The sequence below is a fragment of the Oncorhynchus clarkii genome, chromosome 2 (assembly GCF_045791955.1).
Source record: "Oncorhynchus clarkii lewisi isolate Uvic-CL-2024 chromosome 2, UVic_Ocla_1.0, whole genome shotgun sequence".
Taxonomy (NCBI): Eukaryota; Metazoa; Chordata; class Actinopteri; order Salmoniformes; family Salmonidae; genus Oncorhynchus; species Oncorhynchus clarkii.
The window spans coordinates 71267118-71283907 of NC_092148.1; the positions used below are offsets into that span (position 1 = coordinate 71267118).

At 40.5% G+C, this 16790-nt stretch overlaps 1 protein-coding gene across 2 annotated transcripts in view; it reads left to right on the forward strand.

Moving 5' to 3' along the window:
• The first annotated feature begins 5854 nt into the window (after positions 1–5854).
• Positions 5855–16790, forward strand: part of LOC139373218 (leucine-rich repeat-containing protein 56-like) — a 43859-nt gene continuing 32923 nt past the window's right edge. For both annotated transcript variants that reach the window (XM_071113445.1, XM_071113455.1), the window contains exons 1-2: positions 5855–5924; positions 6654–6813. In XM_071113445.1, the coding sequence (XP_070969546.1) occupies positions 6667–6813 (147 nt within the window). In that variant the 5' untranslated portion in view covers positions 5855–5924; positions 6654–6666. The remainder of the gene's footprint in view (positions 5925–6653; positions 6814–16790) is intronic.

Below are 16790 nucleotides of genomic sequence, written 5' to 3' on the forward strand. Positions count from 1 at the left end.
TGGACCCTGATCTCTCTTTTGACGAACATATCAAGAATAATTCAAGGACAGCTTTTTTCCATCTTCGTAACATTGCAAAACTCAGAAACGTTCTGTCCAAAAATGTGAATTTTAAGTATACTCTATTTCTCTTCTCACGGAGCCCTTGGACCATGCCTCAGGACTACCTGGCCTGATGACTCCTTGCTGTCCCAAGTCCACCTGGTCATGCTGCTGCTCCAGTTTCAACTGTTCTGCCTAAGGCTATGGAACCCTGACCTGTTCACTGGATGTGCTACCTTGTCCCGGACCTGCTGTTTTGGACCCTCTCTCTACCGCACCTGCTGTCTCTGACTCTGAATGATCGGCTATGAAACGCCAACTGACATTTACTCGTGAGGTGCTGACCTGTTGCACCCTCTACAACCGCTGATTATTATTATCTGACCCAGCAGGTCATCTATGAACGTTTGAACATCTTGACCATGTTCTGTTATTGCCACCCGGCACAGCCAGAAGAGGACACCCCTCAGAGCCTGGTTCCTTCTTAGGTTTGTTCCTATGTTCTGTCCTTTCTAGGGAGTTTTTGTTAGCCACCGTGCTTCTACGTCTGCATTGCTTGCTGTTTAGGGTTTTAGGCTGGGTTTTTGTACAGCACTTTGTGCATCCAAAATGTTTTTGTACAGCTTATGTGAAAAGGGCTTTATAAATACATTTGATTGAGTGTATATCTCGCCGCCATTGGACTCTGGAGCAGTGGAAACGTGTTCTCATGCTTCATTCAGCCCGACGGACGAATCTGGGTTTAGCAGATGCCAGGAGAACACTACCTGCCCGAAAGGCATAGTCCAACTGTTAAGTTTGGTGGAGGAGGAATAATGGTCTGGAACTGTTTTTCATGGTTTGGACTAGGTCCCTTAGTTCCAGTGAAGGGAAATCTTAACGCTACAGCATGCAATGCCATTCTAGACGATTCTGTGCTTCCAACTTTGTGGCAACAGTTAGAGGAAGGCCCTTTCCTGTTTTAAGACAAAGCAAGGTCCGTCCAGAAATAGTTTGTTGAGATCGGTGTGGAAGAACTTGACTGTCCTGCACAGAGCCCTGACATCAACCCCATCAAACACCTTTGAGATTAATTGGAACGCTGACTGCTGCGAGCGAGGCCTAATCGCCCAACATCAGTGCCTGACCTCACTAATGCTCTTGTGGCTGAATGGAAGCAAGTCCCCGCCGCAATGTTCTAGTGGAAAGCATTCCAAGAAAAGTGGAGGCTATTATAGCAGCAAAGGGGGGACCAACACCATATTAATGCCCATGATTTTGGAATGAGGTGTTTGACTAGCAGGTCTCCAAATACTTTTGGTTGTGTAGTGTATATTATGTTTGGTACGGTTACATAAGACAGAAGGTTACTGAAGGAAAAAAACAAAAGGAGGGTGGGTGTGTAACAAGAAGGTTGAGTGTTTGAATTTCATCACGGACAACTTTAGCATTTTAGCAACTTTGCAATTACTTGCTACTTTTTATTTACTTTTCAACTACTTAGCATGTTAGCTATTCCTAACCCTAACCCTTTAATGTAACTCCTAACCCAAATTCCTAGCCTAGCTAACTTTAGCCAGCTAGCTAGCATTAGCCACCTAGCCAAAGTTAGCAACAACTAATTGGAATTTGTAACATATTTTTGTGAATTCTTAACATGTCTAATGAAATGGATGATGGACATCCACTAATTAATGCATACCAACGAATCGTAACATATCATATTAAATGGAGTGTCTTGGATTTATGTACAGAACAATACGAAAATATCTGAAACATGGTTGCAGCTGGCCTCCAGGACATCTACAGTACCTGGTGTCACAGGAAGGCCAAGAAGTAGATCATCAAGGACCTCAGCCACCCAAGCCTCAGCATGTTCACCCCACTACCATCTGGAAGCGGAATACGGAAGTCCCATAGGGAGGTGCAAAATTGTCCCAGCGTCATCCGGGTTAGGGGGGGGTTTGGCCAGGGGGGCTTTACTTGGCTCATCGCGCTCTAGCGACTCCTTGTGTAGGGCCAGGCGCCTGCAGGCTGACCTCGGTCGTCAGTTGAATGGTGTTTCCTCTGACACATTGGTGCAGCTGGCTTCTGGGTTAAGCGAGTGAGTGTTAATAAGAAGCACAGTTTGGCGGGTCATGTTTCGGAGGATGCATGACTCGCCGTTCCCAAGCCCGTTGTTGAGTTGCAGCGATGAGACAAGATAGTAATTGGTGAGAAAAGGGTGTAAAAATTACAGCAAAAATGTACACCCAATTCTTTTTACGAGAATAGAGCTAAGCATAAGCAAAATCCTAGAGGAAAATCTTGGTTAATTCTGCTTTCCAACGGACACTGGGAGACAAGTTCACTTTTCAGCAAAAAATAAATACAAACAAGTCCAAATATACAGTGGGGCAAAAAAGTATTTAGTCAGCCACCAATTGTGCAAGTTCTCCCACTTAAAAAGATGAGAGAGACCTGTAATTTTCATCATAGGTACACTTTAACTATGACAGACAAAATGAGAAAAATAAATCCAGAAAATCACATTGTAGGATTTTTAATGAATTTATTTGCAAATTATGGTGGAAAATAAGTATTTGGTCAATAACAAAAGTTTATCTCAATACTTTGTTATATACCCTTTGTTGGCAATGACAGAGGTCAAACGTTTTCTGTAAGTCTTCACAAGGTTTTCATACACTGTTGCTGGTATTTTGGCCCATTCCTCCATGCAGATCTCCTCTAGAGCAGTGATGTTTTGGGGCTGTTGTTGGGCAACACGGACTTTCAACTCCCTCCAAAGATGTTCTATGGGTTTGAGATCTGGAGACTGGCTAGGCCACTCCAGGACCTTGAAATGCTTCTTACGAAGCCACTCCTTCGTTGCCCGGACGGTGTGTTTGGGATCATTGTCATGCTGAAAGACCCAGCCACTTTTCATCTTCAATGCCCTTGCTGATGGAAGGAGGTTTTCACTCAAAATCTCACGATACATGGCCCCATTCATTCTTTCCTTTACACGGATCAGTCGTCCTGGTCCCTTTGCAGAAAAACAGCCCCAAAGCATGATGTTTCCAGCCCCATGCTTCACAGTAGGTATTGGGTTATTTGGCTGCAACTCAGCATTCTTTGTCCTCCAAACACGACGAGTTGAGTTTTTACCAAAAAGTTATATTTTGGTTTCATCTGACCATTCTCACAATCTTCTTCTGGATCATCCAAATGCTCTCTAGCAAACTTCAGACGGGCCTGGACATGTACTGGCTTAAGCAGGGGGACACGTCTGGCACTGCAGGATTTGCGTCCCTGGCGGCGTAGTGTGTTACTGATGGTAGGCTTTGTTACTTTGGTCCCAGCTCTCTGCAGGTCATTCACTAGGTCCCCCCGTGTGGTTCTGGGATTTTTGCTCACCGTTCTTGTGATAATTTTGACCCCACGGGTTGAGTTCTGCGTGGAGCCCCAGATCGAGGGAGATTATCAGTGGTCTTGTATGTCTTCCATTTCCTAATAATTGCTCCCACAGTTGATTTCTTCAAACCAAGCTGCTTACCTATTGCAGATTCAGTCTTCCCAGCCTGGTGCAGGTCTACAATTTTGTTTCTGGTGTCCTTTGACAGCTCTTTGGTCTTGGCCATAGTGGAGTTTGGAGTGTGACTGTTTGAGGTTGTGGACAGGTGTCTTTTATACTGATAACAAGTTCAGACAGGTGCCATTAATACAGGTAACGAGCGGAGGACCGAGGAGCCTCTTAAAGAAGAAGTTACAGGTCTGTGAGAGCCAGAAACCTTGCTTGTTTGTAGGTGACCAAATACTTATTTTTCACCATGATTTGCAAATAAATTCATTAAAAATCCTACAATGTGATTTTTCTGGATTTTTTTTCTAATTTTGTCTCTCATAGTTGAAGTGTACCTATGATGAAAATTACAGGCCTTTCTCATCTTTAAGTGGGATAACTTGCACAATTGGTGGCTGACTAAATACTTTTTTGCCCCACTGTACACTGGAGTTGCTTAACAAGTCTATATTGAATGTTCCTGAGCTAAGTGCCTTCTATGTTTGCTTCGAGGCAGGAAACACTGAACCATGCATGAGAGCTCCAGATGTTCCAGGCGACTGTGCGATCACGCTCCCCATAGCTGAGTGGTTAACACCATTGCGAGCATCCTGACGCGTTGCATCAACACTTGGTATGGCAACTGTTCAGCATTCGACCGCAAGGCGCTACAGAGGATAGTGCGTACGGTCCTTTACATCACTGTGGCTGAGCGCTCTGCCATCAGGAACGTCTATACCAGGGCCATATATCAGGGCTACCCCAAGACTGCTGGGCAGTTCATCAAATGGCTACCTGGACAATTAACAATTACCCCTTTTTTTTTATTTGTATTTTTTCTTATTTGTTTACACTGATTCTCTTGCACAGGCTTGATGGACACTCATTGGACTCTAACCACACACTCACACATATTACACTGATACTCCCAACACACACACACACACACACGCACATTAACATTCCTTCACAATCTTCACATACGCTGCTGCTACCCTCTGTTTATTATCTATGCATAGTACTTTACCCCTACCTACAATTGAGTTACATATTACCTCAACTACCCTGTACCCCTGTACATTGACTTGGTACCAGTATCCCTTGTGTGTGTATATAGCCTTGTTATTATATTTTTAATACATTTGCATAAACATATCTAAACTTGTTTTCACTTTGTCATTTTATTTTTTTTATTTCACCTTTATTTTACGAGGTAGGCTAGTTGAGAACAAGTTCTCATTTGCAACTGTGACCTGGCCAAGATAAAGCAAAGCAGTGTGACACAGACAACAACACAGAGTTACACATGGAGTAAACAATAAACAAGCCAATAACACAAACAAGTCAATGACACAGTAGAAAATAGTTGAAGTTTAAAGTTGGTGAGGGAAATAAGTCTCCAACTTCAGCAATTTTTGCAATTCGTTCCAGTCACTGGCAGCAGAGAACTGGAAGGAAAGGCGGCCAAACGAGGTGTTGACTTTGGGGATGATCAGTGAGATATACCTGCTGGAACGTGTGCTACTGGTGGGTGTTGTTATCATGATTATGGTGTATTGTGTGAATTTGTGTCTTTAATCCATTTTAAATTCAGACTGGAACAACAAAATGTGGAAGTATGAATACTTTCAGAAGGCACTGTATATACTGTATTCTAGTCATGGCTCATCCTATATAACTACTGCTTTACACACCTATTTCACATAGGCCTACTGTCCATACTGTCTATACACACCATTCATATACATACAGTACATTTTTATATTCCAGACTCTGGTTTGGAAGCTAATTCTTGCAATTCTATCCATTTGCCATGGGGTTTTGAACTGTGTTTATATAGGCCTACTAATTCTCGACACATCTCATTCTAATATTTGTACTACTGTACATTGCACTGTTTATACACACCACATATTTATTTATATACTGGACTCTTGACATTGCTCACTGCAATAGCCTATACCTGCTGCTGTAGCCTACATATAATTCTTAATAGGCCTATATGTTGTGTAAATTCATCCTGTGTATATATGCATAGATGACATACAAATTTAATTTGGAATATGTGTGTAGGCCTACTTTTTTGACAGTTTAATGGAGATACTAACATAAGCATTTAGCTGCACCAACTATAACATGTGCTAAACATATGCTAAACTGCGACCAATAAACTTTGAATAAACTTTGAACATGTATGGTCATGTATCATCGTTGTGTTGTAATCGATCAATACGATAACATATTGACTACATATCCCAAGGGGCAAAGCCAACTTTATCATCGTATCCAGGAAGTTGGGTGCGTTGTCAAGCAAACTTGTGCGTGTCTTTGTAAATGCTCTGAAGAATGTTCACTTCATAAGGTAAGAAAAAATACGACATTGGATATTTGATCATCATAATGAAGAGTTATTTGTGATTACATTTAGCCTTTTACAGTCATTTGTTATCTGCAGCCAATCAAAACGTCAACAAACTTGTATGCAATTGAGATGTTAGACCGCTTGTTTTCATATCCTAGCTTTATGTGTGGGATGTCAGCTAGCTAACTAGCTAGCTAGGCTAACTAACCAAATATCCAGATTAGTTACTTCTTCTGACAGTGCCTCAGAATGTCTTCTTTAGGAATTGATACAACATACGTTAGATAATCAGAAGTTGATAATGACAGCTAGCCATAAGCCAAATATTCTATGCTTTGAGTTTATAAAGCTAGCTATATTATTCCATGGTTTCCATTGCAAAAACAGGAGCTACATCATCGCCCTGAATTTCCACGTAGGCTACCAACCTTCTGACACAGAGAATCAGGGGCAGACTGGGACCAGAAATCGGCCCTGGCATTTCTATTTTTTTCCCCCTTGAGGCCCCCCACACTGGCCTATTTTTATTTTTATTTTTTGTATTTATTTTTTTCCTCCAGGCCCCATTTATTAGCGATCCCTTTGTTAAAAAAAACCCAGGTTAGACAGACCCACTGGGCCAAAACTGGACTGGCCCATGTAAATGCCAGATGGGCCAGTCTGCCCCTGCACAGAATGTTACTTTTTTCACTAACCTATTATTATTTACCATTATTTGACCACTTCCAGGTGTCTGTGAGTGATGATTTGTTCCCAGGACTCAGCGAGGGTACTGGTGACTGAGCTGAGTGGGTCTGGTCAGATGAACCCAACCCCTGCTGCTTATGAGGACTCTGACATGCAGGTGGAGCTCTACCTCTCTCCAGAAAAGCTGGTGGGGCTCCTATTGGTAAAGGGAGGGGTGTGGCCCTTTTTATAGGCTAATTATAGATGTGGAAGCATGCTTGACTGAATTTAGTGCATCAACACAATTCTATAATTGGGCAATTCCATGCCAGCGTAGCCCTAAAATATTTTTGCTATCTCAGATTCTAACATAAACTTCATTGGGAGGAAGAATATGTTTGACATGCTTTTTCCATTTGTATCACAAACCATTTATGAGACAATCATGATGAAAGTGGCCATTTTAGGCCCTTTTAAGACCTATGCATGCTTCGTGTAAGAACCTATGATCTGGGAACCCTGCATGATACAGACAACATCTTGGTGTCATTATACTCCTATTAGTGTGCACTCAAATATCTAGCATGTCTAGATTCTGAAATACATTTTTCACACATCATTTATTCCATATACAAAATTATAATATGAATGAATATGAATATCTCAAAAGTACCCTTTTTGAATTGGTAATTTTTTTGACGGATTGTTTTGAACAATATACTTTTCAAACACGTACAATTTCCAGAGTTAGCTCTCTGGTACTTTTAAGGAAATTACCCATTTTATACATAGAAATTGACACTATAGATCATTAACCCAATTACAGCCTTCCTTTAGGTTTGCATATGCAGCAAATCACCAGCAGAGGTAGTTCCCTTTGAATAAATGTTCCCATTCACTGTGTTGGTGGTGCTCATAACATTTATCATAACTTCAGAATTAGCAGAGAGCCCACTCTGGACATTTTATGTTATCGTAGTGTATAGGCCTATTATTCCAAACAATATGTTTTAAAATGAACCAAATCAAAAAGGTTATTTTGATTTTTAAAGTTGAATAAATTAATGTGAATATTTCGATTTCAGAATCTATACATACTCCATATGCTAGAGCACACTATAAGGAGTATAATGACACCAATATGTTGTCTGTATCATAAACAGTTCACGGACCATAAGGTCTTATAGGAGTCATGTATAAAGTACAGTACCTTCAGAAAGTATTCATACCTCTTGACTTATTCCACATTTTGCTGTATTACAGCCTAAATTCAAAATTGATTAAATCGTTTTTCCCCCCACACCCATATACACATACTGTAATACCCCATAATGACAAAGTGAACACCTTTTTTAGAAATTTTAGCAAATTTATTAACAAATTAAATACAGAAATACTGATTTACAGAAGTATTCACACCCCTGAGTCAATACTTTGTAGAAGCACCTTTGGCGACGATTACAGCTGTGAGTCTTTCTGGGTAACATTTTAGTCATTTAGCAGACACTCTTATCCAGAGAAGCTTACAGTAATGAGTGCATACATTTTTCATTCTCTAAGACCTTTCCACACCTGGATTGTGCAACATTTGCCCATTATACTTTTCAGAATCTTTCAAGCTCTGTCAAATTGGTTGTTGATTATTAATAGACAGCCATTTTCAGATCTTGCCATACGTTTTTAAAACTGTAACTCGGCCATTCACTGTCTTCTTGGTAAGCAACTCCAGTGTAGATTTGGCCTTGTGTTTTAGGTTATTGTCCTGCTGAAATGTGAATTAATCTCAGTGTCTAGCGTTAAGCAGACTGAACCAGGTTTTTCTCTAGGATTTTGTCATGCCATTTTATTTTTTATCCTGAAAAACTGCCCAGTGCTTAACGATTACAAGCATACCCATAACATGATGCAGCCACCACTGTGCTTGAAAATATGGAGAGTGGTACTTCGAACTGTGTTGTATTCGATTTGCCCCAAACATAACACTTTGTATTCAGGACAAAGAGTTAACAATCTGCCACATTTTTTGCAGAATTACTTTAGTGCCTTGTTGCAAACAGTATGCATGTTTTGGATTTTTTTTTTTTTATAGGCTTCCTTCTTTTCACTCTGTAAATTAGGTTAGTGTTGTGGAGTAAATACAATGTTGTTGATCCATCCTCAGTGTTCTCCTATCACAGCCATTAAACTCTGTAACTGTTTTAAAGTCCTCATTGGCCTCATGGTGAAATCTCTGAGTGGTTTCCTTCCTTTCTGGCAACTGAGTTAGGAAGGACGCCTGTATCTTTGTAGTGACTGGGTGTATTGATACACCATCCAAAGTGTATTAATAACTTTACCTTGTTCAAATGGATATTCAATGTTTTTTCTTTTTTTTGTTTTGTTACCCATCTACCAATAGGTGCCCTTCGCGAGGCATTACAAAACCTCCCTGGTCTTTGTGGTTGAATCTGTTTGAAATTCACTGCTCGACTGTGGGACCTTACAGATAATTGTGTGGGTACAGAGATGAGGTAGTCATTCAAAAATCAGGTTAAACACTATTATTGTACACAGAGTCCATGCAACTTATGTGACTTGTTTAGTAAATGTTTACTCCTCAACTTATTTAGGCTTTCCATAACAAAGGGGTTGAATACTTATTGACTCAACACATTTCAGCTTTTAATTTGTAAACATTTCAAAAACCATAATTACACTTTTATATTGTGTGTGTGTGTGTGTGTGTGTGTGTGTGTGTGTGTATAGGCCAGTGACAACAGATCTAAATGTAATTTATTTTAAATTCAGTCTGTAACACAACAAAATGTGGAAAAAGTTAAAGGGTGTGAATTAGAGGTCGACCGATTATGATTTTCCAACGCTGATACCGATTATTGGAGGACCAAAAAAAGCCGATACCGATTTTATTTTTTATATATATATATATATATATATATTTTAGTAACAACAATACTGAATGAACACTTTATTTTAACTTAATATAATACATCAATAACATCAATTTAGTCTCAAATAAATAATGAAACATGTTCAATTTGGTTTAAATAATGCAAAAACAAAGTGTAAAAGTGCAATATTTGCCATGCTAAAAAGCTAACGTTTAAGTTCCTTGCTCAGAAAATGAGAACATATGAAAGCTGGTGGTTCCTTTTAACATGAGTCTAAAATATTCCCAGGTAAGAAGTTTTAGGTTGTAGTTATTATATGAATTATAAGACTATTTCTCTCTATACCATTTGTATTTCATATACCTTTGACTATTGGATGTTCTTATAGGCACTATAGTATTGCCAGCCTAATCTCGGGAGTTGATAGGCTTGAAGTCATAAACAGCGCAATGCTTGAAGAGCTGCTGGCAAATGCAGGAAAGTGCTGTTTGAATGAATGTTTACGAGCCTGCTGCCTACCATCGCTCAGACTGCTCTATAAAATATCAAATCATAGACTTCATTTTAATATAATAACACACAGAAATACGAGCCTTAGGTCATTAATACGGTCAAATCCGGAAACTATTATTTCGAACAACAAACAAAACGTTTATTCTTTCAGTGAAATACAGAACCGTTCCGTATTTTATCTAACGGGTGGCATCCCTAAGTCTAAATATTGCTGTTACATTGCACAACCTTCAATGTTATGTCATAATTATGTACAATTCTGGTAAATTAATTACGGTCTTTGTTAGGAAGAAATGGTCTTCACACAGTTCAACGAGCCAGGCAGCCCAAACTGCTGCATATAACCTGACTCCTCTTGCACAGAACGCAAGAGAAGTGACACATTTTCCCTAGTTAAAATACATTAATGTTAGCATGCAATATTAACTAAATATGCAGGTTTAAAAATATATACTTGTGTATTGATTTTAAGAGAGGCGTTGATGTTTATGGTTAGGTACATTGGTGCAACGACAGTGCTTTTTTTCACGAATGCGCTTGTTAAATCATCACCCATTTGGCGAAGTAGACTGTGATTTGATGATAAATTAACAGGCACCGCAATGATTATATGCAACGCAGGACAATCTAGATAACTACACATGGTTGATGATATTACTAGTTTAACTAGTGATTATGTTAAGATTGATTGTTTTTATAAGATAAGTTTAATGCTAGCTAGCTCCTTGCTGCACTCGCATAACAGGTCATCAGCCTGCCACGCAATATCCTCGTGGAGTGCAATGTAATCGGCCATAATTGGTGTCCAAAAATGCCGATTACCGATTGTTATGAAAACTTGAAATTGGCCCTAATTAATCGGCTATTCCGATTAATCGGTCAACCTTTAGTGTGAATACTTTCGGAAGGTGCTGTAGGTCTAAAATTTCCACTATCATAAAAAATAAATTATTAAAAAACATTTGATACAAATGTAAAAAGCATGTCAAACATCCTACCAGAACAATCTGAGATACCAAGAATATATTTTTAGCCTACGCTGGCATGGAATCGCCCAATTGTATTCGGCAGAAAACCTATTGGTTGCGAAATGGGCTGCATTGCCGACATTGCTGAGTCATATTTGTGGGTTCCTTACCTGTATGAAGACAGAAAGCTATATACATTCGTGGGCAAAAGTTTTGAGAATGACACAAATCTACATTTTCACAAAGTCTGCTGCCTCAGTGTCTTTAGATATTTTTTGTCAGATGTTACTATGGAATACAGAAGTATAATTACAAGCATTTCATAAGTGTCAAAGGCTTTTATTGACAATTACATGAAGTTGATGCAAAGAGTCAATATTTGCAGTGTTCACCCTTCTTTTTCAAGACCTCTGCAATCCACCCTGACATGTTGTCAATTAACTTCTGGGCCACATCCTGACTGAGGGCAGCCTATTCTTGCATAATCAATGCTTGGAGTTTGTCAGAATTTGTGGGTTTTTCTTTGTCCACCTGCCTCTTGAGGATTGACCACAAGTTCTCAATGGGATTAAGGTCTGGGGAGTTTCCTGGCCATGGACCCAAAATCTTAATGTTTTGTTCCCCAAGCCACTTAATTATCCCTTTTTCCTTATGGCAAAGTGCTCCATCATGCTGGAAAAGGCATTGTTCGTCACCAAACTCTTCCTGGATGGTTGGGAGAAGTTGCTCTCTGAGGATGTATTGGTACCATTCTTTATTCATGGCTGTGTTCGTAGGCAAAATTGTGAGTGATCCCACTCCCTTGGCTGAGAAGCAACCCCACACATGAATGGTCTCAGGATGCTTTACTGTTGGCATGACACAGGACTGATGGTAACGCTCACCTTGTCTTCTCCGGACAAGCTTTTTTCCAGATGCCCAAAACAATTGGAAAGGGGATTCATCAGAGAAAATAACTTTACCCCAGTCCTCAGCAGTCCAATCCCTGTACCCTTTGCAGAATATCAGTCCGTCCCTGATGTATTTCCTGGAGAGAAGTGGCTTCTTTGCTCCCCTTCTTGACACCAGGCCATCCTACAAAAGTCTTCGCCTCACTGTGTGTGCAGATGCACTCACACCTGCCTGCTGCCATTCCCGAGCAAGCTCTGTGCTGGTGGTGCCCCGAACCCGCAGCTGAATCAACTTTAGGAGACGGTCCTGGCGCTTGCTGGACTTTCTTGGGCGCCCTGAAACCTTCTTCACAACAATTGAACCGCTCTCCTTGAAGTTCTTGATGATCCGATAAATGGTTGATTTAGGTGCAATTTTACTGGCAGCAATATCCTTGCCTGTGAAGCCCTTTTTGTGAAAAGCAATGATGACAGCACGTGTTTCCTTGCAGGTAACCATGGTTGACAGAGGAAGAACATGATTCCAAGCACCACCCTCCTTTTGACGCTTCCAGTCTGTTATTCGAACTCAATCAGCATGACAGAGTGATCTCCAGCCTTGTCCTCGTCAACACTCACACCTGTGTTAACGAGAGAATCACGGACATGATGTCAGCTGGTCCTTTTGTGGCAGGGCTGAAATGCAGTGGAAATGTTTTTTGGGGATTCAGTTCATTTGCATGGCTAAGAGGGACTATGCAATTGATTGCATTTCATCTGATCACTCTTCATAACATTCTGGAGTATATGCAAATTGCCATCATACAAACTGAGGCAGCAGACTTTGTGAATATTAATATTTGTGTCATTCTCAAATCTTTTGTCCACGCCTGTACATTCCTATATTGCTATGCATTTAAAAGATGCTTGAAGGAACAGACACGTGACTAAGCGAATGAGCTATGACTCCGACGTGACACTGTTCTGACAGCTATTAACATGCTCCATTATCTTGATTGCTGAGTGGACATATGGGGGGACATTCATAAAAGTCTCACTTGCATCAGAGGTTGATGAATGGCACACTGGAGAATCTTTCCTTGCAGTGTTACTTTTAAATGGAGTTTGTTGGTTAGCATTTTATCAAAACAAACACTGCGCAAACAAACACTCTTCTCCCTCTCTTTCAGCGTCACTTTTGAAATTATTTGATGGGCTAGTTTATACTATAAATGAAGCTGTGGTGCTGTTGCCTGGTGGGAATGCTGTTAGCCTTGTCAGTGAGATTGGTCTCTGGGAGGGAGGAGACATAGGTGTGCCTGCTGAGATGTGGCCATTAAAGCTATTGGGGAGGTTTTGAGTTATCTCTGGTGTCTGTGCACCGTTCTGATTACGCTGAGCCAAAAGGCATGGTGTGCAAACACTCCCATCCATAATCATCTGTGGTGTTAACCTAGAACCTGGCTACCTCCTCCAGTGACAGACAGACAATAGACACAGTCATGAGTAGAATTTAGAATGTTGTCGACGCCTGTGGAAGGTAAGCTTTCACTGGTTTCTTTTTCTCCAAAAGCAAGAGTAATTACTGCACAACACTCCCACTGGGCACACACTGGTCGAATCAATGTTGTTTCAACCTTGTATGTCAACCTATTGTGACGTGGAATCTATGTGGAAAACACTTTTGGATTTGCAAAAAGTCAGCAAGTACTGTTTACATCTAATTTCAACGAGCGTTATAAACATTTAAATTAGGGTAAAACTTCAACTTATATACAATGACTTAAACTGACTTACAGATTTGTTACATTAACATAATTTCAGCATAATTATCAGAAATAGTTTGGGGTCACTTAGAAATGTCCTTGTTTTGAAAGAAAAGCAACTTCATTAAGTAGTACACGCAGTCTCAATGCCAACAGTGAAGAGGCGACTCCGGGATGCTGGCCTTCTAGGCAGAGTTCCTCTGTCCAGTGTCTGTGTTCTTTTGCCCATTTTAATCTATTATTTTTATTGACAGTGGGTCTGAGCTTTTTTCTTTGCAACTCGGCCAAGAAGGCCAGCATCCCGGAGTCGCCTCTTCACTGTTGGCATTGAGACTGGTGTTTTGTGGGTACTTTTTAATGAAGCTGCCAGTTGAGGACTTGTGAGGCGTCTGCTTCTCAAACTAGATACTCTAATTTACTTGTCCTCTTGCTCAGTTGTGCACCGGGGCCTCCCACTCTTTCTATTCTGGTCAGGGCCAGTTTGCGCTGTTCCGTGAAGGGAGTAGTACACAACGTTGTACGAGATCTTTAGTTACTTGGCAATTTCTCGCATGGAAAAGCCTTCATTTCTCAGAACAAGAATAGACTGACGAGTTTCAGAAGAAAGTTCTTTGTTTCATGTAATCAAACCCACAAATGCTGATGCTCCAGATACTCAACTAATCTAAAGAAGGCCAATTTTATTGCTTCTTTAATCAGAACAACAGTTTAAAGCTGTGCTAACATAATTGGAAAAGGGTTTTCTAATGATCAATTATCCTTTTAAAATGATAAACTTGGATTAGCTAACACAACATGACATTGGAACACAGGAGTGATGGTTGCTGATAATGGAACTCTGTACGCCTATGTAGATATTCAATTCAAAATCAGCCGCTTCCAGCTTCAATAGTCATTTACAACATTAACAATGTCTACACTGTATTTCTAATCAATTTTATGTAATTTTAATGGACAGAAAGTGTTTTTCTTTCAAAAACGAGGACATTTCTAAGTGACCCCAAACTTTTGAACGGTAGTGTATATATAAATATATTATCCAAGCATGAAACGTTGATGTTTGGTTGCGTTCACAATTCAATATCCAGTTGATTGATAAGATGGATTCATGTCTCCTTCTCAACCAAAAATCGAAGTTAAAGAATAGCAATAATAATGTGCTTGAAATAAGTTTGATTTAGTCCTATTCTTAATTATTAACTTGTAGATTACATTTGAAGTCAACTAACCATCCTTCATATAAAAGACAATATCCAAAGGTGAAAGTTTATTATTAATATTATTAATTTGGCATCCTATTTAAGTCTAATTATAATTACTTCTAAATATACAATCAACCATGAATGAATGATAGTATACCTAGCTACTCTTTGAAATGGTGTCATTTGGGTGAAACGGATGTCAATGTTGCCTACATAAACCCAACTTCACTCTGAATTTACATTCACAGACCGCTTGTTAAGGAAAGTTAGTTACTTTCAAATATTTAATGTTATTTAGCTGGTCTACAAAAATGAGTATGAAAGCTGATCAATGTCTAAATGTGTTGACATGATAGCCCAGCTTGTTTCCAAAGGTTGTGAGTTCGAATCTTATCAACTTTAGCTAATTATCAACTTTCCAACTACTTGCTACTTTTTTAAAGCTATTTTGCAACTACTGACCATGTTAGCTAACACTTCCCCTAACCGTAACCCTTTTAGCTAAATTCTTCCCCCACCAAGACTGTTCCTAGAGCTGGCTGCCCGGCCAAACTGAACAAGAGGAGAAGGGCCTTGGTCAGGGAGGTGACCAAGGACCTGATGGTCACTCTGTCAGAGCTCCAGAGTTCCTCTGTGGAGATGGGAGAAACTTCCAGAATGAAAACCGTCTCTTCAGCACTCCACCAATCAGTGGCGAGACAGAAACCACTCCTCAGTAAAAGGCACATGACAGCCTGCTTGGAGTTTATCAAAAAGCACCTAAAGGATTCTCAGACCATGAGAAACAAGATTCTCTGGTCTGATGAAACCAAGAAATAACTCTGGCCTAAATGCCAAGCGTCACGTCTGGAGGAAACCTGGCACCATTCCTGCGGTGAAGCATGGTGGTGGATGTTTGTCAGCGGCAGGGACTGGGCAGTATTGAGGGAAAGATGAACAGAGCAAAGTACAGAATCTTTGATGAAAACCTGCCCCAGAGCACTCAGGACCTCAGACTGGGGCGAAGGTTCACCTTCCAACAAGACAACGACCCTAAGCACACAGCCAAGACAATGCAGGAGTTGCTTCCGGACAAGTCTCTGAATGTCCTTGAGTGGCCCAGCCAGAGTCCGGACTTGAACATCTCTGGAGAGACCTGAAAATAGCTGTGCAGCGACACTCCCCATCCAACCTGACAGAGCTGGACAGGATGTGCAGAGAAGAATGGGAGAAACTCCCCAAATACAGGTGTGCTAAATTTGTAGCGTCAAACCCAAGAAGCCGCCAGATCAAGCAATGGCGCCGAAGGAGATTGCTGCCGTTTTACGATCCCGTAACCAATTGTGCTATTTTGTATGTTTTTTCACGTTATTTTGTACATAATGTTTCTGCCACCGTGTCTTATGACAGAAAAGAGCTTCTAGATATCAGGACAGCGATTACTCACCCCATACTGGAGGAATTAGCATACCACTCAAACAGATCCACAGATGATGCAATCTCTTGCACTCCACACTGCCCTTTCACACCTGGACAAAAGGAACACCTATGTGAAAACGTTATTCATTGACTACAGTGCAGCGTTCAACATCAGAGTGCCCTCAAAGCTCATCGCTAAGCTAAGGACCCTGTGACTAAACACCTCCCTCTGCAACTGGATTCTGGACTTCCTGACGGGCATGCCCCAGGTGGTAAGGGTTGGTAAGAACACATCCACCAGTATTTCTTAAATGTTCATCGTCCACGGTAGGACAAATTGTCTATAAATAGAGAAAGTACAGTACTGTTGCTACTCTCCCTAGGAGTGGCCGTCCTGCAAAGATGACTGCTAGAGCACAGCGCAGAATGCTCAATGAGGTTAAGAAAAATCCTAGAGTGTCAGCTAAAGACTTACAGAAATATCTGGAACATGCTAGCATCTCTGTTGATGAGTCTACGATACGTAAAACACTTAACAAGAATGGTGTTCATGGGAGGACACCACGGAAGAAGACACTGCTGTCCAAAATACACAT